General features: G+C 39.1%; 2 protein-coding genes across 2 annotated transcripts in view; one reads left to right on the forward strand and one right to left on the reverse strand.

Annotated features, from left to right (window-relative positions):
• The window catches only part of ITGA4 (integrin subunit alpha 4), a 65,726-nt gene extending 57,152 nt beyond the window's left edge, over positions 1 to 8,574 (forward strand). The window contains exons 22-28 of the mRNA XM_054972609.1: positions 1,135 to 1,225; positions 2,572 to 2,679; positions 3,190 to 3,306; positions 4,145 to 4,264; positions 4,570 to 4,668; positions 5,823 to 5,942; positions 6,886 to 8,574. Coding sequence (XP_054828584.1) covers positions 1,135 to 1,225; positions 2,572 to 2,679; positions 3,190 to 3,306; positions 4,145 to 4,264; positions 4,570 to 4,668; positions 5,823 to 5,942; positions 6,886 to 6,987 — 757 coding nt within the window. The 3' untranslated portion in view covers positions 6,988 to 8,574. The remainder of the gene's footprint in view (positions 1 to 1,134; positions 1,226 to 2,571; positions 2,680 to 3,189; positions 3,307 to 4,144; positions 4,265 to 4,569; positions 4,669 to 5,822; positions 5,943 to 6,885) is intronic.
• Positions 8,575 to 9,724: 1,150 nt separating this feature from the next.
• CERKL (ceramide kinase like) overlaps positions 9,725 to 25,517 on the reverse strand; it is a 69,767-nt gene continuing 53,974 nt past the window's right edge. The window contains exons 7-13 of the mRNA XM_054970124.1: positions 22,356 to 22,533; positions 22,009 to 22,077; positions 19,238 to 19,263; positions 19,053 to 19,161; positions 14,674 to 14,770; positions 11,954 to 12,117; positions 9,725 to 10,232 (exon numbers count right to left, since the gene is read on the reverse strand). Of these exons, the coding sequence (XP_054826099.1) occupies positions 10,163 to 10,232; positions 11,954 to 12,117; positions 14,674 to 14,770; positions 19,053 to 19,161; positions 19,238 to 19,263; positions 22,009 to 22,077; positions 22,356 to 22,533 (713 nt within the window). The 3' untranslated portion in view covers positions 9,725 to 10,162. The remainder of the gene's footprint in view (positions 10,233 to 11,953; positions 12,118 to 14,673; positions 14,771 to 19,052; positions 19,162 to 19,237; positions 19,264 to 22,008; positions 22,078 to 22,355; positions 22,534 to 25,517) is intronic.

Genomic DNA, 25,517 nt, shown 5'->3' on the forward strand with positions numbered 1-25,517 from the left:
ACTTCAGTCTTGAGATAAAGGATGAAAAACCTGCACACCAGTGTCACAGTGATTGGGTGGTGGCTCTGCCAGCTGTATTCTCACTTAATTCCCGCTGCATGCCCCGCATCACGTTTCTGCTGTATGTGGTACCCTATGAAATTTTATTTATTTCTATATTGTGTCTGCTCTGCCATGTTTACCTGCATTCTTGGGTTACCAAATGTCTTCCTATGCTCACTCCACAGGGACACTTCCGCTTATTTGGCTGAATGAAATCTCAGAGAGGGTCACTCACCATCCCTGAGATTTCATCCCAAACGGATGGAAAATGAAGTTATACCCAAAATGGAAATACGTAACCAATCAAAATTAAAGCAAAAATTAATAGTGATGTGAACACATGCAATGAATACGATGAAAATTAATTACATTTTTAAATTAAACGTTTCTGCACGTTCATACTGCATTTTTATGGAAAGTTGATATAAAAATTTTACATACAACAGTAGTATAATCACTTGTATACAAAATTAACAGAAAATATTTTATATCTTTTTAAAAAAACAGCTTCTACTCCAAGTATTGAGACACTTTTCAGTCAGTTTTATTCTGTCTTCAGTTTCAAAACTGTTAGCTGGGACTGTTTGGGAAACTCGGATAGTGGTCTTTGTGAGACAGACAGGGCTTTTTTTCAGCTGGAACGAGGTGGAATGGAGTTCCGGAACATCTTGAAAATGGTCACATGGCTAGTGGCCCCGCCCCCTGATCTCCAGACAGAGGGGAGTTTAGATTGCCCTCTGCGCAGCGCGGAGGGGGCCACCAGCCACGTGACCATTTTCTCTGAGGGCAACCCACAGAGTTCTACCACCTCTTTCCCCAGAAAGAAAGCCCTGGAGACAGATATGGATAACTGCACAGATGAAACTACAAATAAGTGTAAGGAAAGAGGGGTGGTGTTATGCTTGTCTTGTGTGGACTTCTTTTGCAGGATCAACTCTCTTTCTATTGAAATGTAACACAAAGTATTCAGATTTTAGAACTGCATAGGAAATGCTCCCATTTGAAGATAATAAAGCTTATTTACTATGTCTCAATGACATTCCATCAGTCCTGTATTTTTAACAATTTTCTTTTGGAAAACTCCATTTTCAGGTTTGTATCACCAACGTCGTTTGTTTATGGGCCTAGTGAAGAAAATGTAGCGGTTACTTGCATGAAGGAAATGATCAACTTCACTTTCCATGTAAGTGTGGTTCATCAGAGAAACCATTTTCTACTTCCAGTGATGCTGAGAAACGAATTATAAATTTAAAAGATTAAACTTGAAATGGAACAATCATTACTCTTTACTTTGATTCTTCATATGGAAATGCATTTCTTTATCAGAAAGCTAATCTAATCTCAATAAATCTATACATTCTGGCCAGCGAAGTTTTGCCTACTGTTGCTTCTCCTTAGAAAAGTCTTCGAACGTAATTTCCACACCATTTTCCTATGTGAAATAATGTCTGTTCACACAATTGCTTTCTATGGTTCAGTGAAAAAGACTGACAATGCACATTTTTAAAAATTTAAAATACTGCATAGTTGCGTCCTCAAAAAAATAGTGCAAGGGGATGTTCAAAATTAAGGAACAAAAAAGTGTATAATAAGTATTTCTGAGCTATGAATTAGTATAATGGGAAATAATCAGTTATGAATGGATGGCAACTGAGAATCCAACCACTGACTGCAAGGCATTTATATACAACCCAACCCAGCCCAATCATATAATTTTCAAGTGGGTAGCCGTGTTGGATTAAGATGCTACAGGGCCTGAGTCTTGCTTATATATTATATATTCAAGGATATCCCTGATGGCCTTGTGACCACTCACAATATTTATTTACTTAATTGAATATTCAGATTCTATTTCTATTCCATTTTCTTTGTATTAAGCTGTTATGTAATATAATATGTGCAATAAAAATAATTTAAAAAGTAGAAAATAAATACTCGAGGTACTTTTACCTATCCTAAAAAAATATTCTAACAAAATAAACTTTAAAACAGATAACAAGCAAGCAGCTGTTAGATGCTTAAAAATACTGGGGACAAAATAACTAAGAAAGGCATTCTGGAATAAAAGTTTCCATGCCAGAAGGCCTCTGTCTAAAGAACTGCCCACAATGCAGTGGGGATGGGGAATGAACTCTATAGAGCAGGGAGCAGTCACTGAGAGCCTTCATAGGAGTTTTGACCAATTGGGTTTTTTCAGTCGGCTGTTTATACAATAAATCTCTTGCTTGCTTCAAAACATGAGCCAAATACGTACAGGTGAAAGCTGTTCTCCAGGTACTTCAGACCCAAGCTGTTTTGGCTTTAAAGGTTAGCACTAGCACTTTTGAACCTGAAAGCACATTTACAGCCAGTAGGCAGCAGATGGGAACAATGTGCTTAATGTGGCCAGCCTCTGCCCCACATGAGATGTATAACTGTTAGTCCAACCTGCATGTTACCAAGGCATGTATGTGACTGTGGCTTCTGAGGGGTCTACATTGTGATATTTAAGAATGTCTTATCCTGACTGTGGCTTATTTTGCTTCTAAGGTCAGTAATCCTGGGCTAAGTCTGGCTCCTGATGTGGACTTGGAGATACAAATACCCAATTCTGTTGCATCAAAGGACATTCGGCTGTTCAATATTTTTGACGTTCAGGTATGACTGATTTATATAGTGTTTCAAGTAGGGTATAGCTGTCTTGCAGCCACAACCTAATCTTATGTATTACAGTTGTGTGATCGCAAGGCCTTTGGTAAATGTAAAACTCTCTGTTAGGCTTTACCATGGGATAACTCCATCCTATTAGCTAGGTTGGCACAGGACCTTGCCCACAAAGGATGCGCCATGCCCACTAGTCTTTGGAAATTTGGTTTTCTATCAGTGCAACCATAAGGTAAAAATGAAGGAGGAAGAAATGAAATCAAGCGAGCTATAGATAAGGCTTAGATGTTAGACCTGCTTCTGTTTTTTTCTCAAGTGTTATATAAAGATTGGCCAAAATTATGAGTTTAGTATCCTAGTCCAAGGAACATACTTCAGTTGTGCTGCTGAATGTGACTTATTTCTGAGTAAAAGTATCTTCATAATGGTGGAGCCTGCAAGATCCAGAAGTGTGCCATTTTATTAGTATTCTTAAACCAAATATAATTGTACTCTCATTTTTAGGCAACAGCTGGAAAATGTACCTACAAAAAATACAGAGAATGCATTTTGCCAGAAAATAATGAAAACGTCCTGCAGGATCTGATTACTTTCCTTACAAAGCCTGACAACAGGCTAATGGTAATTGTGCTGATTTATTTGGTCCTTTCTTTTTAGAATTTCTAAAAAACCCTCCTAATTTTATTAAACACATAGACTTGGATTCAGAGAACCACGAGTTCTACTCTGCTGTCTCCTTCTTGCTGTAGCCCCCTGTGCCTTCAGAAAAGCTTCTTCTAAAAATCAAAGGATCCTTGGGAAAGGCACGGGTTGTTGTGGTATGAGTGAGGTAGGAACTGCAAATCAATTAAAGAGGGAAGATGGGGGGGGGGGGGAATAGTGCCAGGGAACTTTTGCAAGGAATTTTGTCTGAAACTAGGTGAAGCTGTTGCCCTGACCTGGATAGCCCAAGTGAGCCTGATCTCATCAGATCTCAGAAGCTAAGCAGGGTCGGCCTTGGTTAGAAATTGGATGGGAGACCTCCAACAAAGACCAGGGTTGCAGAGCCAGGCAATGGCAAACCACCTCTTGCCATGAAAACCCTACCAGTGGTCGCCATAAGTCAACTATGATTAGAGGGCACTCTCCACCACCAGGTGAAGTTGGCATATGGAATTTCCACATATATGTCAAGCGAATTCAAGAATCAAGTGCAGGTTCAAATATTGCACTGATGGAGGGTAGCAGCATGACAGTTTGTATGATACTAGCTTATTGTTGCCCCTGAATATTAAGAATGCTAGAAAATGCAGTGCGACTAAACCAAACTGACTTAAAGTGTAACCCACTGAGTCTTGGAAACTGTTGTTTTCCCATGAACACTCATATAGCTCCCACATGAGAGCAGTAAATAAGTTAATGAATTTTTAAAATGAATATTTAAATATTCATAGCAGTCTCTGATATTTTCTCTCTTCAGTACTGTATGAAAGATGACCCATTATGTTTGCAAATACTTTGCAACTTGGGAGACTTGGAAAGTGGGAAAGAAGCAACCGTTCATATCTATCTGGAAGCAACCCCATCACTGTTAAATGCGGTAAGGGATATTTTGATCATATTGAGGCTCTAAATGTGCATACCTGAGAATCAGGAATCTTGCTCAGATCCAGTCCATTTTTTTTTAAGTCTCCCTGATTTCAGTTGAATTGATTGAAGCGCACGTTTAACTAGCAGAAATCTCTGAGTCCTAAAAGTGCTTAAAACTAGCTGGATTCTGCCCTGTGAGATTCCCACCTCTCACTCACATGAATGTACAACTTCCATTTCATTTTCCACAGTTATCTTTTTGATCCAGCTTGCAGCAGTCATTTTTAAAGATTGTAACATATCTTTTAAAAACAGGATGCAGCTTCAGTACTTAAGTTTGAGGTGAGAGGGAAAGCTTCATCAGATCAAAATCCTAAAGTTATTGAACTACAGAAGGACAAGCAAACGGCATATGTAAGTACTCTTAAACTATTCTTGATCAGAAAAGAATTACGTTTAGGAGTCTAAAAATCTTTACAGCGAAGCAAAACTTCAGTATTTCTGGTTTCTTCAGCTTTAGGGTGCTCCTGGTCCCAGGCCTGCTGCTGGATACCAGCGTCCTCTTGTTAGCTCGCTGCAGCCTTTCCTTGGCAGAAAAGACCTGGCCACTGTGGTGCATGCCCTGGTTACATCTAAATGAGATGTAATGTCGTGGCACCAAAACTATGGAATTTCCTCCCCAGGGATAGTTAGTTGTCTGTCTCCTTCTGTCACTGTCTTCCACCAGCCGATGAAGACCTTTCTGTTTTGTTGTCCCCTCAGTGATCCCTCCATCCTGCCCGGTGTTTTAATTATTTTTTAAATGTCCTTTTAATATATATTTTAGTTATCATTGTTTTTATGAACATTTAAGTTTTAAGTATTAGCCACAATTTTGTAAATACATTTTTGCAGCAAGCGTGTATGATAAATTATGCAGCTTAATGTATTGCATAGGTACTACTTCAATTTGTCAGACAAACCTGAATGATTAGATACAAACTCTTCAGCATCAAATGGTCACAGATGGCCAGTAGGTTTTGGCAGTCTGTTTTAACAGAACACTTTACTACTCCAGAGGAGTGGAATAGAGTGAAAATCAGGATTCACAAAAAAGACAGGATAGAGTCACTTTGACCTCTATCTGCAATTGCCACAAATCCAGTCTAAGGACAACAGACAATTTAGACTGTTGGAATATCACAGAGCTAGTGGTAGAAGCTTGATTTCAACATTGAATGCAGAACCTGCAGTACATACAAGCATCTCTCGTTCCAGGGCCCTTATGAGAAGATTACTTCTAATTACAAATGTACAGGAGTCCGATGGATATCCTGGGTATCTACATTGATGAATAGGAAAAAATGCACCCAGTGTGCAATTCTAAATATGCTTACTTGGAAGAGCATTGTACTGAAGTCAGACACGCCCGGCTTCCGTTCCAACTGATACATGCATCTTATAGCAGAGTTGCCTTCAAGAATACAAGCCATGCTCATGTTTGGGTGCAGAATGTATGTACCCTCTTCAGAGCAATGTTTTAATTCCTGCTTGTTTGTGGTATATTTATTGTGGTTTATTTTGAGCAGGTCATTCTCGAAGGATTGCACAACCAAAAAGCAAAACAGAATGTTAAAATGCTGTTTGTAGGATTTGGTTCATTGGTTGGAGGTCTTTTGCTTCTGCTTCTTTCATATATTTTATGGAAGGTAAGTTTTGTGTTTGTGTTTTTTGCTTGTATTGGACCTCTAACAGTAGAAAAGTTTTTCTTGCTTTGAACATTTCCAGCATCATCCAAGCTGTGAACCATTTTTATGAATTACGTGATTTTATCCTTTCATTTGGGAGCAGGGTGGACATTTAAAGGGATTCATGGTTTTTAAAAGATGCTGATAGGTAATTGTAGCATTTCCCCTAAAACATAGACTCTTTTTTACCCCTCTGCTGTTTTATAAGCTTGAATAACACTAAAACATAGACTGTCTTGCCATATTTTGAAAACTTCAGGGATAATAAAACCCCACTAGATTTTTACCCCAGGAATCAAAATAGTTTTTTTCTAAAACAAACCAGCCCACAGATGAATTATCACATGGCAGAGTAATGTTGTGGGAGTCAGATATGTATCATGGGCCCTCTGTTGCTTATCTTGCTGTACAGTTAGGTTTTCTGTGATACAGGCATTCTTCATTTTACAATACTCTTTATGTAAATGTTAACAATGTTCCTTGGAAATAGCAAAGAAAATCTTTGCAGTAGTAGCAATGCTTTGGACAGCAGCCCAAAAGAATTCTTGCACTACGCTGAAGGATTCTTCTGAGCAAAAGAAGTAGATTACAACCACTAATCCTTGCTGCAGCAGGAAACAACAGAACATTTTTTGCTCCATTAGGATATTAAAAAAAAATCCTATAATTCAAAATACCCTTCAAAAAAGGATGATGCTGATTCCATCCCTTTCCCCTGAGGTGGAGAGTCTCTGTCTCTATTTCAAGAAAGCTAAGAGGACTCGGTGTTCATGTTAGCTGAGCCGACGAAGGACTGGTGGACCTCCTGGCACCTCCCAAGTATTGTGTAAAGCAGTTTGAGAAACACTGATATAATGTAGTAATATGAACCTGCCAGTATTTAAAATGAACTTATGTATTTCAGGTGGGTTTCTTCAAAAGAAAATACAAACTTATTCCCCAAGAAGAGAATGGAAGACAAAGTTGGAGTTTTATAAACAGCAACCAGATTTCCAGTGACAATTAAATTTTTCTGGCAGTGATCAAAGACTCTGATTACAAGACTGAACGGATCCAAGTCCTGGTAATAGACAGCTGGAAGAAAAGGCTACATATTACCCTTTTAAAAACGCAAATCAGATTTTATGAAGAAAAATGATAATTACAATTGAGAAATCAGTCTCTGGTTTTATAGGAACACAAGGTTTTTAAAAAAAAACTCTGGATGAACTACTGCTTCCTTAAACATTCAATCCTGAATTCACCTTGGAAGCTAACATGATTGAACAGAGGCTATCGTACTTTGGTCACACTCACTGAAAAAGACAATGCTCAGAAAGATGGAAGGCAGTAGGAAAACAGGAAGACGCAACATCAGATGGCTTGACTCAATAAAGAAAGCCATGGCCTTGAGTTTGCAAGGCGTAAGCAAGGCTGTTAATAACAGCACATACTGTAGGGTGGCCGTAAGTCAGAAGGGACTTGATGGCACGTCACACACAAGAAACAGCGTGATGTGCATTGAGAACAGCCATTCCATTTCCTTTTTCACATTCTGCATAGCTTTACTGTGCAGAGTATCAACAAATCAAGTTACAAATGTAAGTAGAAATCTTGCGGGAAGACTTGACACAGCTGTAGAGAGTACCTTCAATGAGATTTTAGAATATAGTATAAAACTTTTTCAGTGCACCATATTTTTATATACAAGAGATTAATATTCCCTGGTACATGCTTATATGAAAGGTATGTCGCTAAATTAGACTAATGTAGTTAGTTATACAATTACTTAATATGCAGCTGTTCAAACATATTTTTGTACTTAAACTGCATATTTGATTCCCTATAGAAGACTGAAATGTTTTATTTTACACTTCTCAGATAGTACCAAACGAGCTGTGATTCAGATCGTCCAGTTGTGTATGCTGTATAAAGATACTTCCCTGTTATCTTTCAGGATCGCGGAAATACTGTAGACAGTTTCTTATAAGAAGTCTTACTTATTTTGAAACACATTAAGTCAAAAAGAATACAGATAAGTAAACTTGTTTTGAAAACCAAATAGTTTAGTTTCCCAAAACATTCTGATTTGCAAAATCATCTTAATAGTACAGTTCAAGGAGAAGGTGAAGTTATTGCACTTTAAGCCAAATATATTTGAACAGAAGCCAGTTGTATTATCACAATAGGTACAGCAAAGCTTTTTCAAAAGCATTAAAGTCTAAAGTGTGAAAATTGAAAGAACGGAATGTAGTAAAAAGTGATCTGGTGCTATTTTATCAGGGCAGGGAATTTGAGAAATCTGTGGCCACACTAAAAAATACCCGGAGTGCCAACAAACCTTGTCTCTCTCATCTAGTGTGCGCAGAAAAGGGGCATTGGGTATTAACTGTGACTCAGGAGTGGGCGCATATGGGTGGAGATAAGAGGGAAGTAGAGGTAAGGCGAACTGCTGCATAAAGTCAATTCAACTCCCATCTTCAGCTGCTTTTTGTAGTTGTAGAAATCATGTTCAAAATACGCAGATTTGACTTCTGTTGGCTGAGACAGTAGTATGATTAAAGCAACAGATCTTTTCAGAAATAAAGTTCTGTTAACTGAAACCCATTTGTTTGTCTTCATTCTTCTGTGCGGACACACATAGGGACTGCGCACACGCAGGCCTTCTTTGAAGAGATTTTTCTAGCTCTAAAAACCTCGAAGGGGCACTCCGTCAGTGACGCGCATGCACGGCAGTTTCCAACTGTCTGCTTACGCCTCCACTCTTCCCGAGAACAAGAGGGCCCTGGTAAAGGTGCTTCAAGGCGAAGCCTCCAGGCTGGCCAAGCAACAGATGTCTGCAACCAAACACAAAAGCTGATTGTGCTGCTATGGGTATGGCCTCTGCTATAGTCCTACAAAGACATTCGTGGCTGAGGTCTACCACGCTGACCCCCGACAAGCAGGGCAAAATTGAAGATTTCCCATTTGAGAGTACATCCTTGTTTTCAGAAAAGACCGACGATTCCCTCACTCAAATGAAGACTAGCACGTAGACCTCCCGCTCTTTGGAACCCGTTGGATGGTGCAGCATTCAGGTGAGAAACTGCCACGCATGCATGTTACCGATGGAGCGCCCCTTCAAGATTTTTAGAGCCAGAAATCTCTCCGAGGCAGGCCTGTACATGCGCGGTCCCAATGTGTGTGTGCACAGAAGACACACAACAGTTACAGGTAAATGCAACGCTGTTTTTTTCATTTTGCTGGATCATACTCATGGAATTTCCAAACCAAGTCTATCTGTGTTCATATGCTTATCTGAATGAGGTGTATTCCAAGAGTGGTATATGCTCAGTTTCTCTCCCTAGTTCCAGCACCCAAGCTATGCCCCAAAACCAACAAAAAAAGTGTTGCACCTATCAGCTGCGTGTACGAAAAAAGTGGCATTTGTGGGTGGTGGTGATAAATTTAGCCCACCCTACTTGGTCCTTTCCATCAGATAGAATAGTATTTTTGAAGCCTGTGCTGAGAATGAGAACAACTGGAATCCATGTAACTTTTTAATTTGTAGGTACATTTATTTAGTTCCATGGACAGAATGAATAAATATTAATGTTATTAATAAAGGCTCAAAACTTTTGTATAACTAGGTTACTAATTTTCACAAGTAAGATAAACGGACAACAATGCAGCTAGTCATGTCTACAGCAATAGGCAGGATATAAACAAATTAAGTAATTTTTAATCAAATATTTTCTGCTCAAGAAGGCAAATAACACCACCACAGCGTTTACCAAACACCTTTATTGGAGATTTTTAGAAATTACATTATAACTAGCCATAACATTTTAATTTGGTACTACTTTTTTTACAATTTTCATGTACCCCTAACAGAGAAGGAACTTACACGTAAGATGTGTTTTAGCACTTAAAGGCAATTTAAATTAAATTTCCCTTTAATAATTCTTGATCAAGTTACCAATCAGTATACTCTGGATTCCTAAAATCTTGAATATTAACACACAGGAGACCCATCATTAATCATGGAAGACTGTTCAGTTAAGTGGCGGGTGCCGTAATATGACTTAAATACCCATGAATAATTTATCAGAGAGTTGTCTTATTAAGACTTGGTTTGGAATCGACAGTATTTCTCCATATATATGATACAAACATGACATAGCTGCAAAACAGACTAGCTCTTCATCATTTTTCTCTAAACTTCATGATCCTTTTGGATTATCCACTGTATCTGCATTTCCTCCATACAGACAAATTAATGCAGGATGTACCCTAAAATGGTAGAGAGCAGAAAATCTATTACACCTTTCTTACTTTACAATGCATTTCTCTAAGCACAGCTTTATATGTGAGATTAATTAACAAAGTAAAGTTTAAGAAAAACCCCACATTCACCTAAGTCTAATTTTTTACCTCCCAAGCTACACATATGTTGAACAATTTAGTATGGAATATTCATGCAACCAGTAAATTGTATTTGTTTACATATGGAACAATGACATTGAGTCTGACCTACAACTAAATATTGTACACTATTCAAGTGAAATTACAATGGCCAAGTATTTTTTGAAGTGTTTTTAAGTAATAAGCAGATCAATCACAACTCGCATTTACTCTCTGTTTAAAAGTGGGTTCACATCAGTTTTGGTCATCAGTAACAGTACATACATATATTCACGAAAGACAATCTACTCCAATGTTCTACAAACTTGACTGAAACAGGATGCAACAAGTGAATCTGACATCTGACTGGAATTTCGGGCATAATTCCTGGTTTGAAAGAGTATGCATAGTGCTTGGGGTTTTTTTACACAGATAGGCACATATGCAAACACGGCATGCAGTGTGGGGATATCGGGTGTAAGTAGGAATGATTCCAGTCATCCACCATCCAATGTAAAAGCTGCATAGGACTCTGGATGGAACAGGAGGTTAGGTAAAATCACCTAGCACTATTCAGCTGGCTCTGGCTCTTTGAATCAGATAAGAGAATCCACTCCAATGTCCCACTCTTAAGGTAAGGTAAAGGTAGTCCCCTGTGCAAGCACCGAGTCATTACTGACCCATGGGGGGGACGTCACATCACGACATTTTCTTGGCAGACTTTTTATGGGGTGGTTTGCCATTGCCTTCCCCAGTCATCTACACTTTACCCCCAGGAAACTGGGTACTCATCTTACCGACCTTGGAAAGATGGAAGGCTGAGCCAACCTTGAGCCGGCTACCTGAACCCGGCTTCCGCCAAGATTGAACTCAAGTCGTGAGCAGAGCTTGGGCTACAGTACTGCAGCTTACCACTCTGCGCCATGAGGCCCTTGTCCCACTCTAAGCAGTCTATTATTTGATTTCATCCTTCAAAAACATCAGAGCTCCCCTCCTGCATTTTATTATGTTGAAACAGTGACTAGCTTCATGGCAGAGCAGGATTTAAATCCAGATTCTTGACCAATCACTACACCAGATGCTCCAGTATTGTCAAACTGGCCCCTCAGTAGTGAAAGGCAGTGAGAGCAACAATTTGCATAATCGAACTGTTCTTGTGGTCAGGCTTCCGGCCATTGTGCTTTCTGCTCCTATTTGCTGGTCATCATAATAGGCAGAAGCTTAATGAGTTACTGTGCATAAACACAACTATACCTGTGCAGAAATGCAGGGCTGAGGCAACTTCAACCTTGGCTTTAGATAAACATGCTAATTCTTAAGTGCATGAGCCTGATCTCATCAGATTTCAGAAGCTAAGTAGGGTCAGCCTCAGTTAGTAATTGGATGGGAGACCTCCAACGAAGACCAGGGTCACAGAGGCAGGCAATGGCAAACCACCTCCATTAGTCTCTTGCCATGAAAACTCCACCAGGGTCGCCATAAGTCAAGTACGACTTGAGGGCACTCTCCATCACCAGTCCTGACTGACAGCACACTGAACTTTACACTTAGATCAGAGAAACCTACAGGTCCATTACTGACTACTAAAATGTCATTATGCTTTGTCCTACCGAACAAGAATTTCGGATGTGCATTCCATTAAATCACCATCTATATTCCAAGGACAGCTCTCTTCTGCAGAATCCATATTTTCTTCACTGACACATTCCTTTTTAGTTCTTGGTTTAACTTTTACTTCCTCAACAGTGTAGGTCTCGACAAAGGGAAAACTGAACTAACACACAAAAGAAATATTTGCACAATATTAACAGTTAAATTCTAACATATGCTTGAAGACAAGACTTCTTGCTTTATGTGTGCTCTTATAAAATAAAAATTAGCCTGTTTTCATTTTTGGAATGAAAATATTCTGTTAATTATCTTAGATGGCCTAAAAGTATAATGTTTCCAAAATAATTTGCTCCTAATTCAAAATACAACTGACACAGATATGATTATTTGCTGCCTATGTGATTCTCCTTCCGTGGTCCATTTGTTCTGTTCTTTCCTTGAAAAGAAATCTGTGCTGTGGTACTCAGTCAAGGAATACTGCTACCTTTTGAACCAAAAGAGCTTGAAACCAGGGCATCGTTTCTTTCCGTGGAAAAACTCCCTGCACAGCACAACTTCCTCACCTGTCCCCTACCGCTACAGCTAAAATGCCCCCTAGAGGAGTATTTGAGGCTGAAGCAAGCGGGGGAAAGAAAGTTGCCCTCCACAGGCAGAAATCTATGGAAATGCTGCACTGGATCCAAGCCAATAAATAGTGTTGACAAACAGGACAAGAAATTTCTAGTTCACTACACGGCAATCAAAAGATGTCTAACTCTGCATTTGGCTGGGTCTTGAATGTTCTGTAGAATACAACTCCCTTGCAACTTAGCTTTGAATAGCAATACAAATGTTTTACCGCCTTAAAGTGGTCCCAAATTCATGTAAAGGTTCCACACCTAACTCAAAAATTCGCAATTTCTTTTTTCATATTTTCTCTGCTTAGATTTAAAACCTGCCTAAGTCCATAATTTACCTTTTGCTTCACAGCTTGTACTTTAAAGAATAATACTGTGGACTGTACAGCATAGAACTGTATTTGTTTTTCTCTCTCATGCCGTGCAGTGAGACAGAAAGACAAAGTTAACCTTTGCTTGGCAGGATAAGGAGCATCAACCACTGCAAGGCCCATGGTCTGCATTTTGTTTTCACAGCAGCACAAAGATCTCGGTATTTTATTTATTTATTTATTTATTCAATTTATATACCGCCCATCCCCAGGGGCTCTGGGCGGTGAACAGTTAAAATCGATAAAAACAAAAACTAAAATCAATATACAAATAATAAAACAAATTAACAAGGTGCAGTGGTGGGGAGAACCTTCCCCACCCCAAAGGTGGGAGGCTGACATGGCACCGCCCCCTTCAATCACCAAACGCCTGGCGGAACAGCTCTGTCTTACAGGCCCGGCGGAACAATAATATGTCCCGCTGGGCCCGGGTTTCCATTGACAGAGCGTTCCACCAGGCTGGGGCCAGGACTGAAAAGGCCCTGGCCCTGGTTGAAGCGAGGCAGGCTTCCTTAGGGCCGGGGACCACAAGTAAATATTTATTCGCTGATCGGAGCGATCTCCGGGGAACGTACAGGGAGAGGCGGTCCCGAAGATATGCCGGTATGGTAAAGATCTCGGTATGGTAAAGTGGCTCAGTGGAATTCCTTCTTTTCATTTAAAATGCAAAGGGTCAATGGTTATTTGAACAGCATATCGAAAACCTAGGTAACTTTAGTGGTATAATATCTCAGATAAGGGTGATCATTTTAATTGTGGTCTATGATATTCTGGGACAATCAAACGAGACAGCCCTTAAAAGAAACAGTAGCAGGAAACTACAACAAAATCAGAGTGACTCCTGGGGGGGTGGGGAAGCCACTTTCAGTCTTCTGTTCTTCACAAAACGTAGGATCATTCATTACCCTGCACTGTCATGTCAACATGCTATTCCTCCCCACCCTTGCTCCATGTCTGGCGGGGGAGGGGGTGTTAAGATTTATCATGCAATGTACGAATATGTAATAAAAAAACCTATCCTGTGTGCATGTGAGCAGTCAGCATACTCTTTGTATGTAACTTGATATGAGAACAATGGGGCTATTGCCAATATATATATATCTTCATTGAATAGCTTTCTGTAACATGTAGGACAACTTAAACTGTACACTGGCACCATCCCATTTTATGCTTGTTCCAGTACCCATTACTGGCTGCTGCCTTGCCCCTCCCCTAGATTTATTACATACCAAGAGTCCTCTTTGCGCATCTTCCATATATGCTCTGCACAAAGTGAAAATGAAAATATCCCCTACACAAAATTAAAATGAGTCACCATTTCCCTTAATTTCAATGCAGTCTACATTCAAATACAGTATTTCTGGATTTTAAAATCAGTTTAGCAGGTTATACCCTTATAACTCCCATCTACAGGATGTCTAAATAAACCACAACAGATGGATGGTAATAGGCTAATCGGTATTAGTCTGATTGGTGATTTTCAAAAATCAGATAAAACTGGGCTAATGTACTCTGACAAGAATCTAAGTCTTCTTATGAAGACTCTAATATCACATATAATGTATTTACCTCTATTTTAAATGTTTTCTTTCTCCTTTTATAAGTTTAGTTTTAGTTATTTTGTGTTATGCATTATGTATTTTTGCTTTCTGCTGTGATGTTTTGCTGATACAGTTGATAAATAACTAGTTAAAATAACTCTTGGTAGCAAAACACAAGATAACCCTTTACCTGGTTTTTTATACTGGTATATCTTTTCAGATGTTTAACAAATTCTGGTCGAGAAGTGTTCCGTACAACAATAAGAGCTAAGCTTCCATCATTCAATCTAAAAAGAGAGATCAGTTAAAGCAGTACATTACACATCTGATTTTGATCCCATTCATAACTCATACGCAACCCGTACTTGGGTCTGTGCTAATTTTTTTAAAAGTAAAATACCAGTTGAGTAGTGGTTTAAAATATCCAAAATGCTTCATGTGTATTAGTTTGATAATCCTTACAACGACACAAGATGAGTAGTATTATTGCAAAAAAGTACCAAAGAGGCCGCTTAATGAATTCCTGGTTGAGACAAAATTTGAACTGGGGAGTCCCTGGACCACAGCTCAGCCATTATATTCAAGTTAGAAAAATTGCATTTTAAAATTTTACTTAAAGAACCCTGTATATATCATACAGGAAAGAAAAAAAAACTTTAGTTCTGGAATTTTCATTGTACAGATTTAAATTACTGATTTATAACAGATGTGACAAAGGCTACTATCTGAATTCTACTATAGAGAATTAAGATGGTTTTTAAAACTGCCACTGGCTCACAAAGACAATGCTCAGTTTAAATGCTGGGATTTGTGGTTCCCTAAATGATAGCTAGGACAGAATTGTCCTCTGACAGCTGTGTGTGTGTAGATCTCTTCTAGGTAATCATTAGCTTCTCTGGCCAGCTGCCAATAAGACAGTGCATTATCCTTGAAGTAAGACACATCAATCCAACAACTTTGATGTTACATATTTTGAGAGAGAAAAAGGAAGTGAAAGGTGAATGGTCTACTGGCAAAGCTATACGTTTTGACCATGAACAGCTTTTCATTAAAACAATTAAAATCTAACATTTTAGTAGACAGACCAAATGCTTGGGCAATATGTATAACTCGTTTTGTTTTGTTTTTCACATCACTAAAAGTGCTTCAGGGAGCCTAATAAACGAACACACTCCAATTTTAATTTGTGCAATAAGCAGCAAAATCAAACCAGTTTTGTTCACAGAATTCAGCAGGCATAAATTAATTGGAAGCATAACATTAATTATACACTTTATTGCAAGGTTTTAGAGGGAGAAGCTATTTTTATTTTATTGAGAAGATTTGTCTGATCACTTCTTGCAAAGCCTCCTAATAAATATAACTTCAATGCGGTTCTGCTTTTTATGAAACTAGAATGAAGTGAATAAAATTCCCCCTGAAGAAGCACCTTTAGAAAACGTTCAGAAGATTCTTAAGCTCCTTTATGTGTTGAGTCTTGCCATAAAAAGAATTAGCTGTGAAAGTGGCTTTGCTGTAAAAATAACGTTGTAGCTCACAAAAGAAACAACCAATGTTTCTACAATATGAGGATGGAACTCAGAACCAACATTTCAGGGACCATTTTAGGCTGCAGCTGAAGGGTCAAGGAAATCCATCTCTGCTTATACAAGCGTCTTCCATTAGCGGAGATTTACCTGGTACCTGAACTGCTGTGGGTTTTTCTGTGACAATGCTAAGCACATGTTTAAATCTATGGCATTCCTAGTGATAGTGCTAGTCATTCTGTCCCAAGCATTTTTATGTTGCCCCAGCAAACCTGAAAGATATTAAGTAGGAACACTGGAGCCAGCAGCTCTTGCTTTATGCACAAATTTGTGCTTCTGAAGGTTTGGGAGAGCAATGCCTTAAGTGTGCAAAGCAAAACAGCTACTTTTACTATAGTTATAATTTAAAAAGCATCTGATTTGAATTTCATATTGAAATTTTCCAAGAGTTCTGAAACACCCCTATATCTGAATGAATCTGAAGGCAACTTGCCCCACTATAAAACACTGTTGGGGTGGGGAGGAGGAATACAGAACAAATTTGTGAAATAGCAAGGGGGCAACTTAGACATTCTCCCACCCATCCAAAAGGGCCAAAAAATCCATTGGCCTATAATATGCCCCTTAAACAGGTCTTGAGACATGGCTTATCGGTTTAAATGTTAGATTATATTTGAAAATAATTAGCCAGTGTTTAGAAACACTTGATATCTTTTATCTTTTATCTTTTGATATCTTAACACAGAAAGCTCTTGAAGATCTTGAAATGGTGGGCAGGGCAACAAGGAAGGAGGCAGTCCTTTTAATTCACATATGGCTTTAATAGTAAGTATCAGTATTTTGAATTGTATCCAGAAAGAGGCAGTTAGTGCAGACGTCTCAATATAAAGCTGATACGATTCCTCTATCCTTATAAAATAATAGGGTCATCTATTCCAACTCCCTGCACAATGCAGGAAACTCACAGCTATCCCCCATCCCACTCTCCCAGGGACCTCTACCTAGAGGAAGACAAAAAAAACCCCATCAGGATCCCTGGCCAATCTGACCAGGAGGAAAATTCCTTCCTGACCCTAAAGTGGCGATCAGCATTACCCGTGGCTTATCAGTAAGGGCCACAGAAGCCTATCAGGGGCATGTTTTATTGAAGTTTCTGGACAGCCTTCGAAGTCCTATGTAGGATGCATTATAGTAATACAACCTGGAAATGATAAGAACATGGATTACCATGGCCACATCTCACTTCTCAAGGAACAGCCACAGATGACGTATCAGCTGAAGCTGCTAAAAGGTACTTCCATCCATAAGCCAAGGCCAAGCTGCATGGAAAGCATAACCCCTTCCAAAATAAGCTGACTCCTTATTCCCCGATCAGCTTTACTCCCAAGCAACAGCCCTTCTGTCTTGGCTCAACTGAGCTTTAGTTTATCGGGCATCATCACATTACTTTCGCCATGTACTAAATGGTTCTAGATCGTCCCTTTTATCAAAGAAGTGTGACTCATTGAAGACAGCAACCACCTTGCCCCAAAGTGGCATATTACTCACGGGCCAGTTATTTAGATCATTTGAGTCCAGCGGTGCATTTTTTATGTTGCATAGGCTATATTGAGATCATCACCTGCAACTGAAAATCTCAAACCACACTTTGCCTGCACCATATACTTCCCATAGGAATACAACATCCATTTAATACTTTTGTAAAACAGGTCGTATTACTGGCTTTGACTGTTTCGGAACTGTTCATTAATCAAAATAATTATTATTAATAGTATTTATTTAGTTTGCCTTTGTCACTGACATCCAAGGCGAAGTACACAATGTAAGTGAAAACACAGCATAATGAACAGCTGGGACATTCATTGAACAAAGTGCAATATTGAACAACATTAGGGTACAATAGGGTATAACAACAACAACAAATAATCCTTACTGGCAAAAAAAAAATAACTTGTAGTGACCGTAGAAGTTCATTCACTCAAGATAAATGATGGAAAAATCTTACAATTTTAACTAGCTCCTTGGTATTTTAAGTTTAAACAAAATGTTGTTAATCAAGTTTTTGCACAGAAGTGGAAACACAGGAACTGAACTGCCAAGTAAATTAGAGATTAATTAAATGTAGAGAAACCCTGTAATTAAAACTTACTGCAATGATGAAGACTAATGAAAATTAAAAGCAAAGGCTTATTTTGACTGAATTTGTAAAAGTCATTTTTGGTGTGTGTCTGTATGTTTCAGTATGTATGTATGTGTATTTACTACTATAATCTAGCACAATATAGATAAAAATTAATAGTCAATAAACAAATATTTTTTTATTATCAACACACACTATATGTATTCTGTGTTTAAAAATCATTTTTTATTAAGATGTTAACCAATGCCTGGAATGCTCCTACATAGTCATATCAGAAAAAATCCCTATGACTTAAAGTATATCATGTACTAAAGCAAAGCAGTAGAGTTTGGCCAGACTAACATAAACCTGTGGTGGACCTATTAGGAATGGCAACAGCCAAAGTAACTGCTTTTACAAATGCTGCAGTCAGACTATGTCAATTGTTTTACTATTTATACATGATTCTGGTCCTGCGCTGCATTGCATTTCTTTTTGTATACACTTTTTTTTTTACTGTAGCTGTAATATTTCTATTTGTTTTGGCAATTAAATCTTAACGATAAACTGAAAGCAATCAGTCAAATCCAAAGAACTGAGTTCCTATTAGCAAAGCCCCAGGGAGATTATTACTTGATGACTACCACTTAAGTCAGACTTGTAAACTAATTTAATCACCGTAATTATCCAATGATTATTCTAGCTAGATGCCTTGACCTTATGTGCCTGATCCACAGACTGATTACAGTTCCTCAGATTATAGGACTCGACTGCCACCCAGCTCAGCCCCCTGAGTTCCCTTCCCCCAACCCCAGCGGGACTAGACTGCTTGCAGCACAGGCATGCATCTTAGGGAAAACAAGGTTTTACAGTAAGTTGTCAGAACTGAGAGACATTACTCTAATTCTCTAAATCCTTACTGACCTGGTATTAGGTGCCAAGCCTCTTGGTGCCATTGAACATAGACAAGGGATTGCCATAATGCTCACGTTCAGGAAGTGACCCTGGATGCTGTCCCACTGATCCTGGCTGTCTAAATATAACATCACACTTTATTACGTCAAGCGTATCTAATTCTTTGTTGCAAGTGATTAAACTTGAAAACTTACCAGATTTAAGCCTTTGCTGCTTCTTTCTAAAAATTAAAAAAATGTGTTAGAATACTTAAAGGTACTGAAGGATGTAAAATAACACGTTAATAAAAAGTGCAACATGTCAATGGAAACAAATGAAAGCTTTTAAAACAAGAGATTTTGATCCCATGTTACTTCTTCACTGGCATAAGCAATACTGCACTAGTGAGAAAGACTTTTATCATCAACATAGGCTCATGCCAAGTGATCATTGTCACTCATTACCCATCTAAAATTTTCACTTGCACAAGACATGGCACAAGGAGTCTAGCACGAAAACATCTTGAACTTCACTTTGTAATTCTTCCAAATAGTTTAATCAGTATCCTATACATGCCCAGCTATATTTTGTGTGAACACTCTTAATGCAACAGGTTCTCAAGCAATGATGAGCCAAAAGTGAAATGGACGGGAAGTTTTGGTGCAGCCTTTTGCTGAACAAAATGGTTCCTAAACCATTAGGATAGAGCAAAGATGATTTCCCTGCTTGAGGCAATGAAAGCCAGTACAGGTTAGCATGTCTTTATGATCAGCTCTTCTCAAAGGTACACAGGACCAGAATATGAGCCTGTTAGAACAAAAGGTATGATAAATGCTTGGCCCAAATGAGATTTAAAAACAAACACCTCCAAGTGGACTTCTTCAGTGTTGGACGTGAAGAGGCAATGCCCGACCGAAGAGGACCAAACCCTCCAAGACACTGTGCCTGCAAACATACCTGCAGGACAGCATCCGAGACACCTGCCTTTCAGTAAAGGTCACCAGTACCCTCAAATACAAAAGACTGGTGCAAGCTTCCTCTGCGTGCCTGACCCAAACATTCTGTTGTGCTTGTACAGGCTTTATTTTTCCTACACCTCGGTTTTCTCCAGTACCCATGCTGTGCAAAATTCATTTGAATTTTATTTTAGCTTGTAGTAGCACCAGTAGCAGTGCCGTGCCTAGTCTAACTTGTGTTTGTCAAACTTGTTCTATAGCATTTCACAGAGCTAGAAGACAACAACTTGAAGAAGTGGAAAGTGGGTGAGCTGGTAACTCATCCTGAACGAGAAGCCATAGAGGAGGGATCTGAGGAGGAAAATGGCACAACAGAGGACAAGCCACAGGAGACATTACAGAGCAGATCAGTGTTACCCAGGTAGACAGAGACATACACATTCAGGAAAAACAGACGGAGAAATGAACACAACAGACACGCAGTGAAGGGCATGGAGAAGACGAAGCCAATAATTGCTGCATGAAGACAAAGGAACTGGAAATAATGAATGACTGCAGGATACTCCAAAGCAGCAACAGGAGAACAGGGAGAGAGGAAAATGCATTTGGTACACAGGAAGCTGAGCAAAGTGGACGAGCGAGAATGATGCATATAACGTATGTCTTTTAAACAATATCTACAGACAACACAGGCCTTTGCAAAGCTTATGAGTCCACCATTTCCACTGGGGGATGGGAGCAGAACAAACAAAAATAGTGAACGTTATTCAAGTCTTGCAAGATGCTATAATGTGCCAGCCTGGTCACTTCCTCACTGTGAGGTAGATTTTCCTACCAAAACTGATGAGCTTATTCGCTGGGGCTGGGAAGCCTCTGGTAGCGTGTATCTGGGTGTAAGTAAGAATAGTTTCAAATATGTACAGATCTTAGAAGTGAGAGGTTGATAGTTTCAACCTTAAGTTACTTAAAGTTCCTTCATAGATTTCACTTCACCGCTTAGGTGTTCTGACTTCAATGCAGCGCTCTTTCCCTTTTACTCTAGACCCAGGATACTCCACAGAGCCAAAAACCCCATTCCAGACACTGGGCAGGAGTTATTCTTCTCCTAAAGACAACCCTGATCTCTTAAGGGGAGTCTCTTTTAGTACCCACTTCCTCTGCCAACCATACATTCCCAGTTCTATCTTGTCTAAGTAAAATTAGTGCTGGCTTCCCCACTTTAGTTCATCAACTAAAAGCTTTTCATCAACCTTAAGCTGACCCAACGCAAGCTTTTCCCTTCTTTTTTTTCTCACACAGAGGATTCTCGGTCTGACTCTCTCTGGTCAGATTCCAAGCTTCAACTCTCCTCTGACAATCCTGTCAGTACCAATTTGTTACCTTCTCACTGGCCGATCATAGAGAGGGAGGTGCAGTGTGTCAATCATCCTCCCTTCGGGCAGTTGTTTTAACCCTCTCTGGACCCAGCATTTGGTAATCCTTGCATTTAAAACCTATTCAGTCACACATGCCTTGTGCATTTACTCGGTAATGGCAATGCACATTACTTAAATAATTGTAAGAAACTCTTCTATTAGCACTTTGCAGGATCCAGCCCAGAGGTTAACGAAGGCAATCAAAGCTAACAGTAAAGAAAAGCAGGTTTCAGTTTTTATACCGGTAAAGTTTCTTTACCAGTTCCACTGTAATAAGTAGGAATTACTTCCGATTAAGGTATATTTACCAGAAGCGTGCTAAATGACAACTGTAACAGTGCAGTCCTAAACAGAGTTATTCCCTTCTAGGCCCCACTGACAACAATGATTCAGTGCTTAGGACTGCATTGTTTACGGCTTCTATCACAATTTAAAACCATAAAGACAATAATCTAATTATACCTTTATTCAGAAGTTATTTTTAAAAAATACTGTGGCCCTGATCCAACTTCACCTAGTCGCACTTCAATCTCATTGAGATCAGTGGAGCTTAAGATCCACTAGCTGGAGAGAAACAGCTGTAAATTTGCAATTGCTTGGCTGATTTTTATTTACCGATCATTCTCCTGGGCTGTTTGCTGTGAGCGCATCAAAGGCAGGAATGATAATTCACAATCTTCTGGCCTAAGAAGAGAATAAAAGTAGAAATTGGCACTCTAAATCTTCAGTATGTTTACATGTAGCTTTAAATATGTAAAGATTTTTCTTGTTCTGTTATATTAGTTACTAATCTAAATTATTATTAGATTAGCAGTATTATATTTACTAAAGTAATACACAATTTTTGTAAACTGATAAATATCAATCAAAATTTCTTTCTAAAAGGCAAGAGGTTAGGTAGAAATGCTACAACTGCCTTTTTATCTTAAAAAGGACTAAAAAATAAAATAAATCTCTCATACTTTAGACTTGCCAGTGTCTTGATCACAGCAAAAATTTTTCGCTGATCTGAAGGCATCCATCGATGCTTTTCAGCAAAAGCGAGAGTCCTTGACCCAAAACCAAACATAGCAGAGAAACCAAAGCGAAGTAGTTTGGTCGGACTACTGAAAGAACATATGTCTACTGATTGCAGATGCCCTGAAATGGAAACAAAATTATTTCATTTTTTCCTTCCGTGATCCTCAAAGGACTCAGGATGGTTCATAATCACATTGAAATACTAAATAGTTTTAAACATCACATTAAACTTAAAGCTAAACGTTTAGAATCCCAGTATCCCATTTGTCCCTGTCAGCACCCATCCGGCTTAAAAGGTCTCACTGAAATCTGGCTCCAATGGCCTTCCACCCGTGAGAAATTGTGTAACATTCACTGACCCTATTCAATGCTCTGCCACTGTTCTCAGCACTCATCATCGTTCCTGGGGGTCCTTCCTCTGACAGAAATGCCTCTTCCTCTGGAAGAAGAGGTACTTCTATTGGAGGAAGAACTTCTGGGGCTGCAGGAAGGCTTCATTCGGTAGGATACAAGCCAATATGCCAACAGAAGTTTTACTGAGGCATCCATGATGGAACGTGCAGAACTTCAAGCTAAAGATTTAAATCGTTCATGGCTTTGTAGGTTATTATTCAATGTGATACATTATTGGTTGATAATACTACCACTCAGAGATTAAGTAGCCAGCCTTGATGGTTCCTCTTTCTCTTATGGAGCAAGTCCGTAGCTCGGTTGGAAGTAATAATAGATCCGTGCTCATAGATGCAGGTCTCCTTTGTGGCATTTACTGACGTCACTTGGCTTTAGTTCGTGTGCCAGCTGCAGCCTTCCCCCGACCAGCATCTATTCAGTTCACATCAAGGCTGGTCTACTGCATGTACTGCATGTATGGGGCTGCCTTCAAAGACTGCTCAAAAGCTTCCGTTTGGGCAACCTGCAGCAGCGAGACTGTTGACTGGCTGTTGTCTCTCTTCAGAATTAAAACGCTGTACCGATCTCCTCTTGTTTTCTGAGCATGCTGCTGATTGCATTTAAAGGTCTAGCACTGCAATCCTAAGAACACTTTCCATGGAGTGAGCCCCACTGAATGGACTCGAGTAGGATATACCTGCTTAGAATTGCATTGTAAGTGGGGGTGGGGGGAGATACTTTTAAAGGACAATTTGCTCCCATATGAACCTGCCCATCAGTTAATTACTTTTATTTGCTTACTTACTTCATCCATACCCTGTCTTTATCCTCAGTGAAGGTCCAAAGTGGCTTATGGTTTTCCTCATCTCCATGTTACAATTACACTGTGAGGTAGATTACGTTGAAAGTGACTGGCCCAAGGTCGAATCCGTGGCAAAATGTGGATTCGAACCTGGATCTTCCAGATCCTAGTCTGGCATTCTAACCATTAAATAACACCGGCTCTCTTTGAAGAGACTCTTCCCTGTGTGCCCCCACCTTCAGGTGCTCAGTGAGCGATCACCAAGAATACAACCTTTTTTGTGGTGGTCTCTCATTTGCAGAATTCATACCCCGTAACTGCTCACTCAGCTCTTTTCTAACTTTAGGCTGAAGAAGAGAACTTTGCTGTTCATTCAGATTTTTGGAAGGGGGGGTTGCTATTTTTCTGTAATTGTGGAAGGATTTTGTTGTTAACTATCGATTTATTTAAAATATTTCTACCCAACCCTTCAGCCAGGTTGTTTCATGAGAAAACTTAACATGAAATCTAAATTGCAAACACTGCCAAAAAAAAGCCTGTGACAATAAGAACATAAAACCAGACACCCATATGTACAAAATATCTTAAATCAGCGTTACAAACATTGAAAGTATCAAAAAAGCTGAACAATTTCAAAGAAGAGGTGGCTTAAGATCATCCCTATTAGGCTGCAGTATAATGTTAATAAAACATTCCTGTTCTATCAGTCAGGTGCACTAATTCTGCTGCTCTCTATTGCAAGCTCCTGTGCGCCAGTTATGGTAAACTGTTGATTTTTATTATTATTTCAATTGTTAATTTTGTCTTGGGCTAAGAGTAATTGCAAGGCATAATTTCTTAATTAGCAATGGAAAGAAGCACATAAGCAGATATTACCAGTAAGTGCATAGTTTTATGTGTCCTAAACACATCCATGTGAATATAAGAGACTCAGGAATTATTACTTCTGCTCATGTGATTCGTCCCCCGTCTGCCTCTGTGTATGATACTGTAAGTGAAACTAAACTGTAAGAAATGTGCTCTACATTGTATGTGTAAAGTAGATCGTTTTGGGGGGTCCTTTCTGTGCAGGAAAAATGTTATGTCTGATGGAGCATACCTAGGACAGTAGTCTATATGGGCTACATAACTAAGTCAAACAGGCAGATCTATTTACTTAACACAGAGAACATAAAAATTCAACTTTGTATTTATGACCCTGAGTTGCCTTCCTCTTTCCAAATAAACCAAGCTTTGCGTAAGCAAAACTAATTCTAATTATCAAAAATATTTTTCAAAAAGAGCTGATTTCTACATTTGTTTATTGTCCACCTTTCTCACTGAGACTCAAGGCAGATTATACGGTGTAGGATTAATACGATCAACAGCTACTCAATAAACAATACAATGGGTATGGATAGCAGAAATCCAAATACGAGCATAATCCAAATACAAAGATGGAACCATGCTGAAGCAAAACATAAGCAAGTTGACATGATATATCCAGTGATATGCAAACTAACCAGTAGGAGTATACCTAAATCAACAGACGGTTCTCACTACTAGAGTCTACAGTCCCTTTATCACAAGCATCTCTCTAAGCCATTTCTTCACAGCCTACCCCTATTACCTGTGTAAAAAAGCTCCCTTTAATAATTCAGTTTTACATAGTTTGTGGAAAGGCGGGAGAGTAGGAACTTCCCTGACCTCTTCAAGAAGGTCATTCCACAAGGTGGAGGATGCCACAAAGAAGAGGAGGCAGAATATACCAATAGAGAAGGAATATATCAATTTTAACCTTTCCAATGATAAATTCAAACTTTTAAAAAAGTTGTATTTCATCTACATATTTCACCGGACATGGAGCGGCCTCTAGCAGTACTCCCCTGAAACCCAGAAGAACAGACCCACCGCCTGCCCCCTCTGGCAGCAC

This window comes from Eublepharis macularius, chromosome 2 (assembly GCF_028583425.1).
Source record: "Eublepharis macularius isolate TG4126 chromosome 2, MPM_Emac_v1.0, whole genome shotgun sequence".
Classification (NCBI taxonomy): Eukaryota; Metazoa; Chordata; class Lepidosauria; order Squamata; family Eublepharidae; genus Eublepharis; species Eublepharis macularius.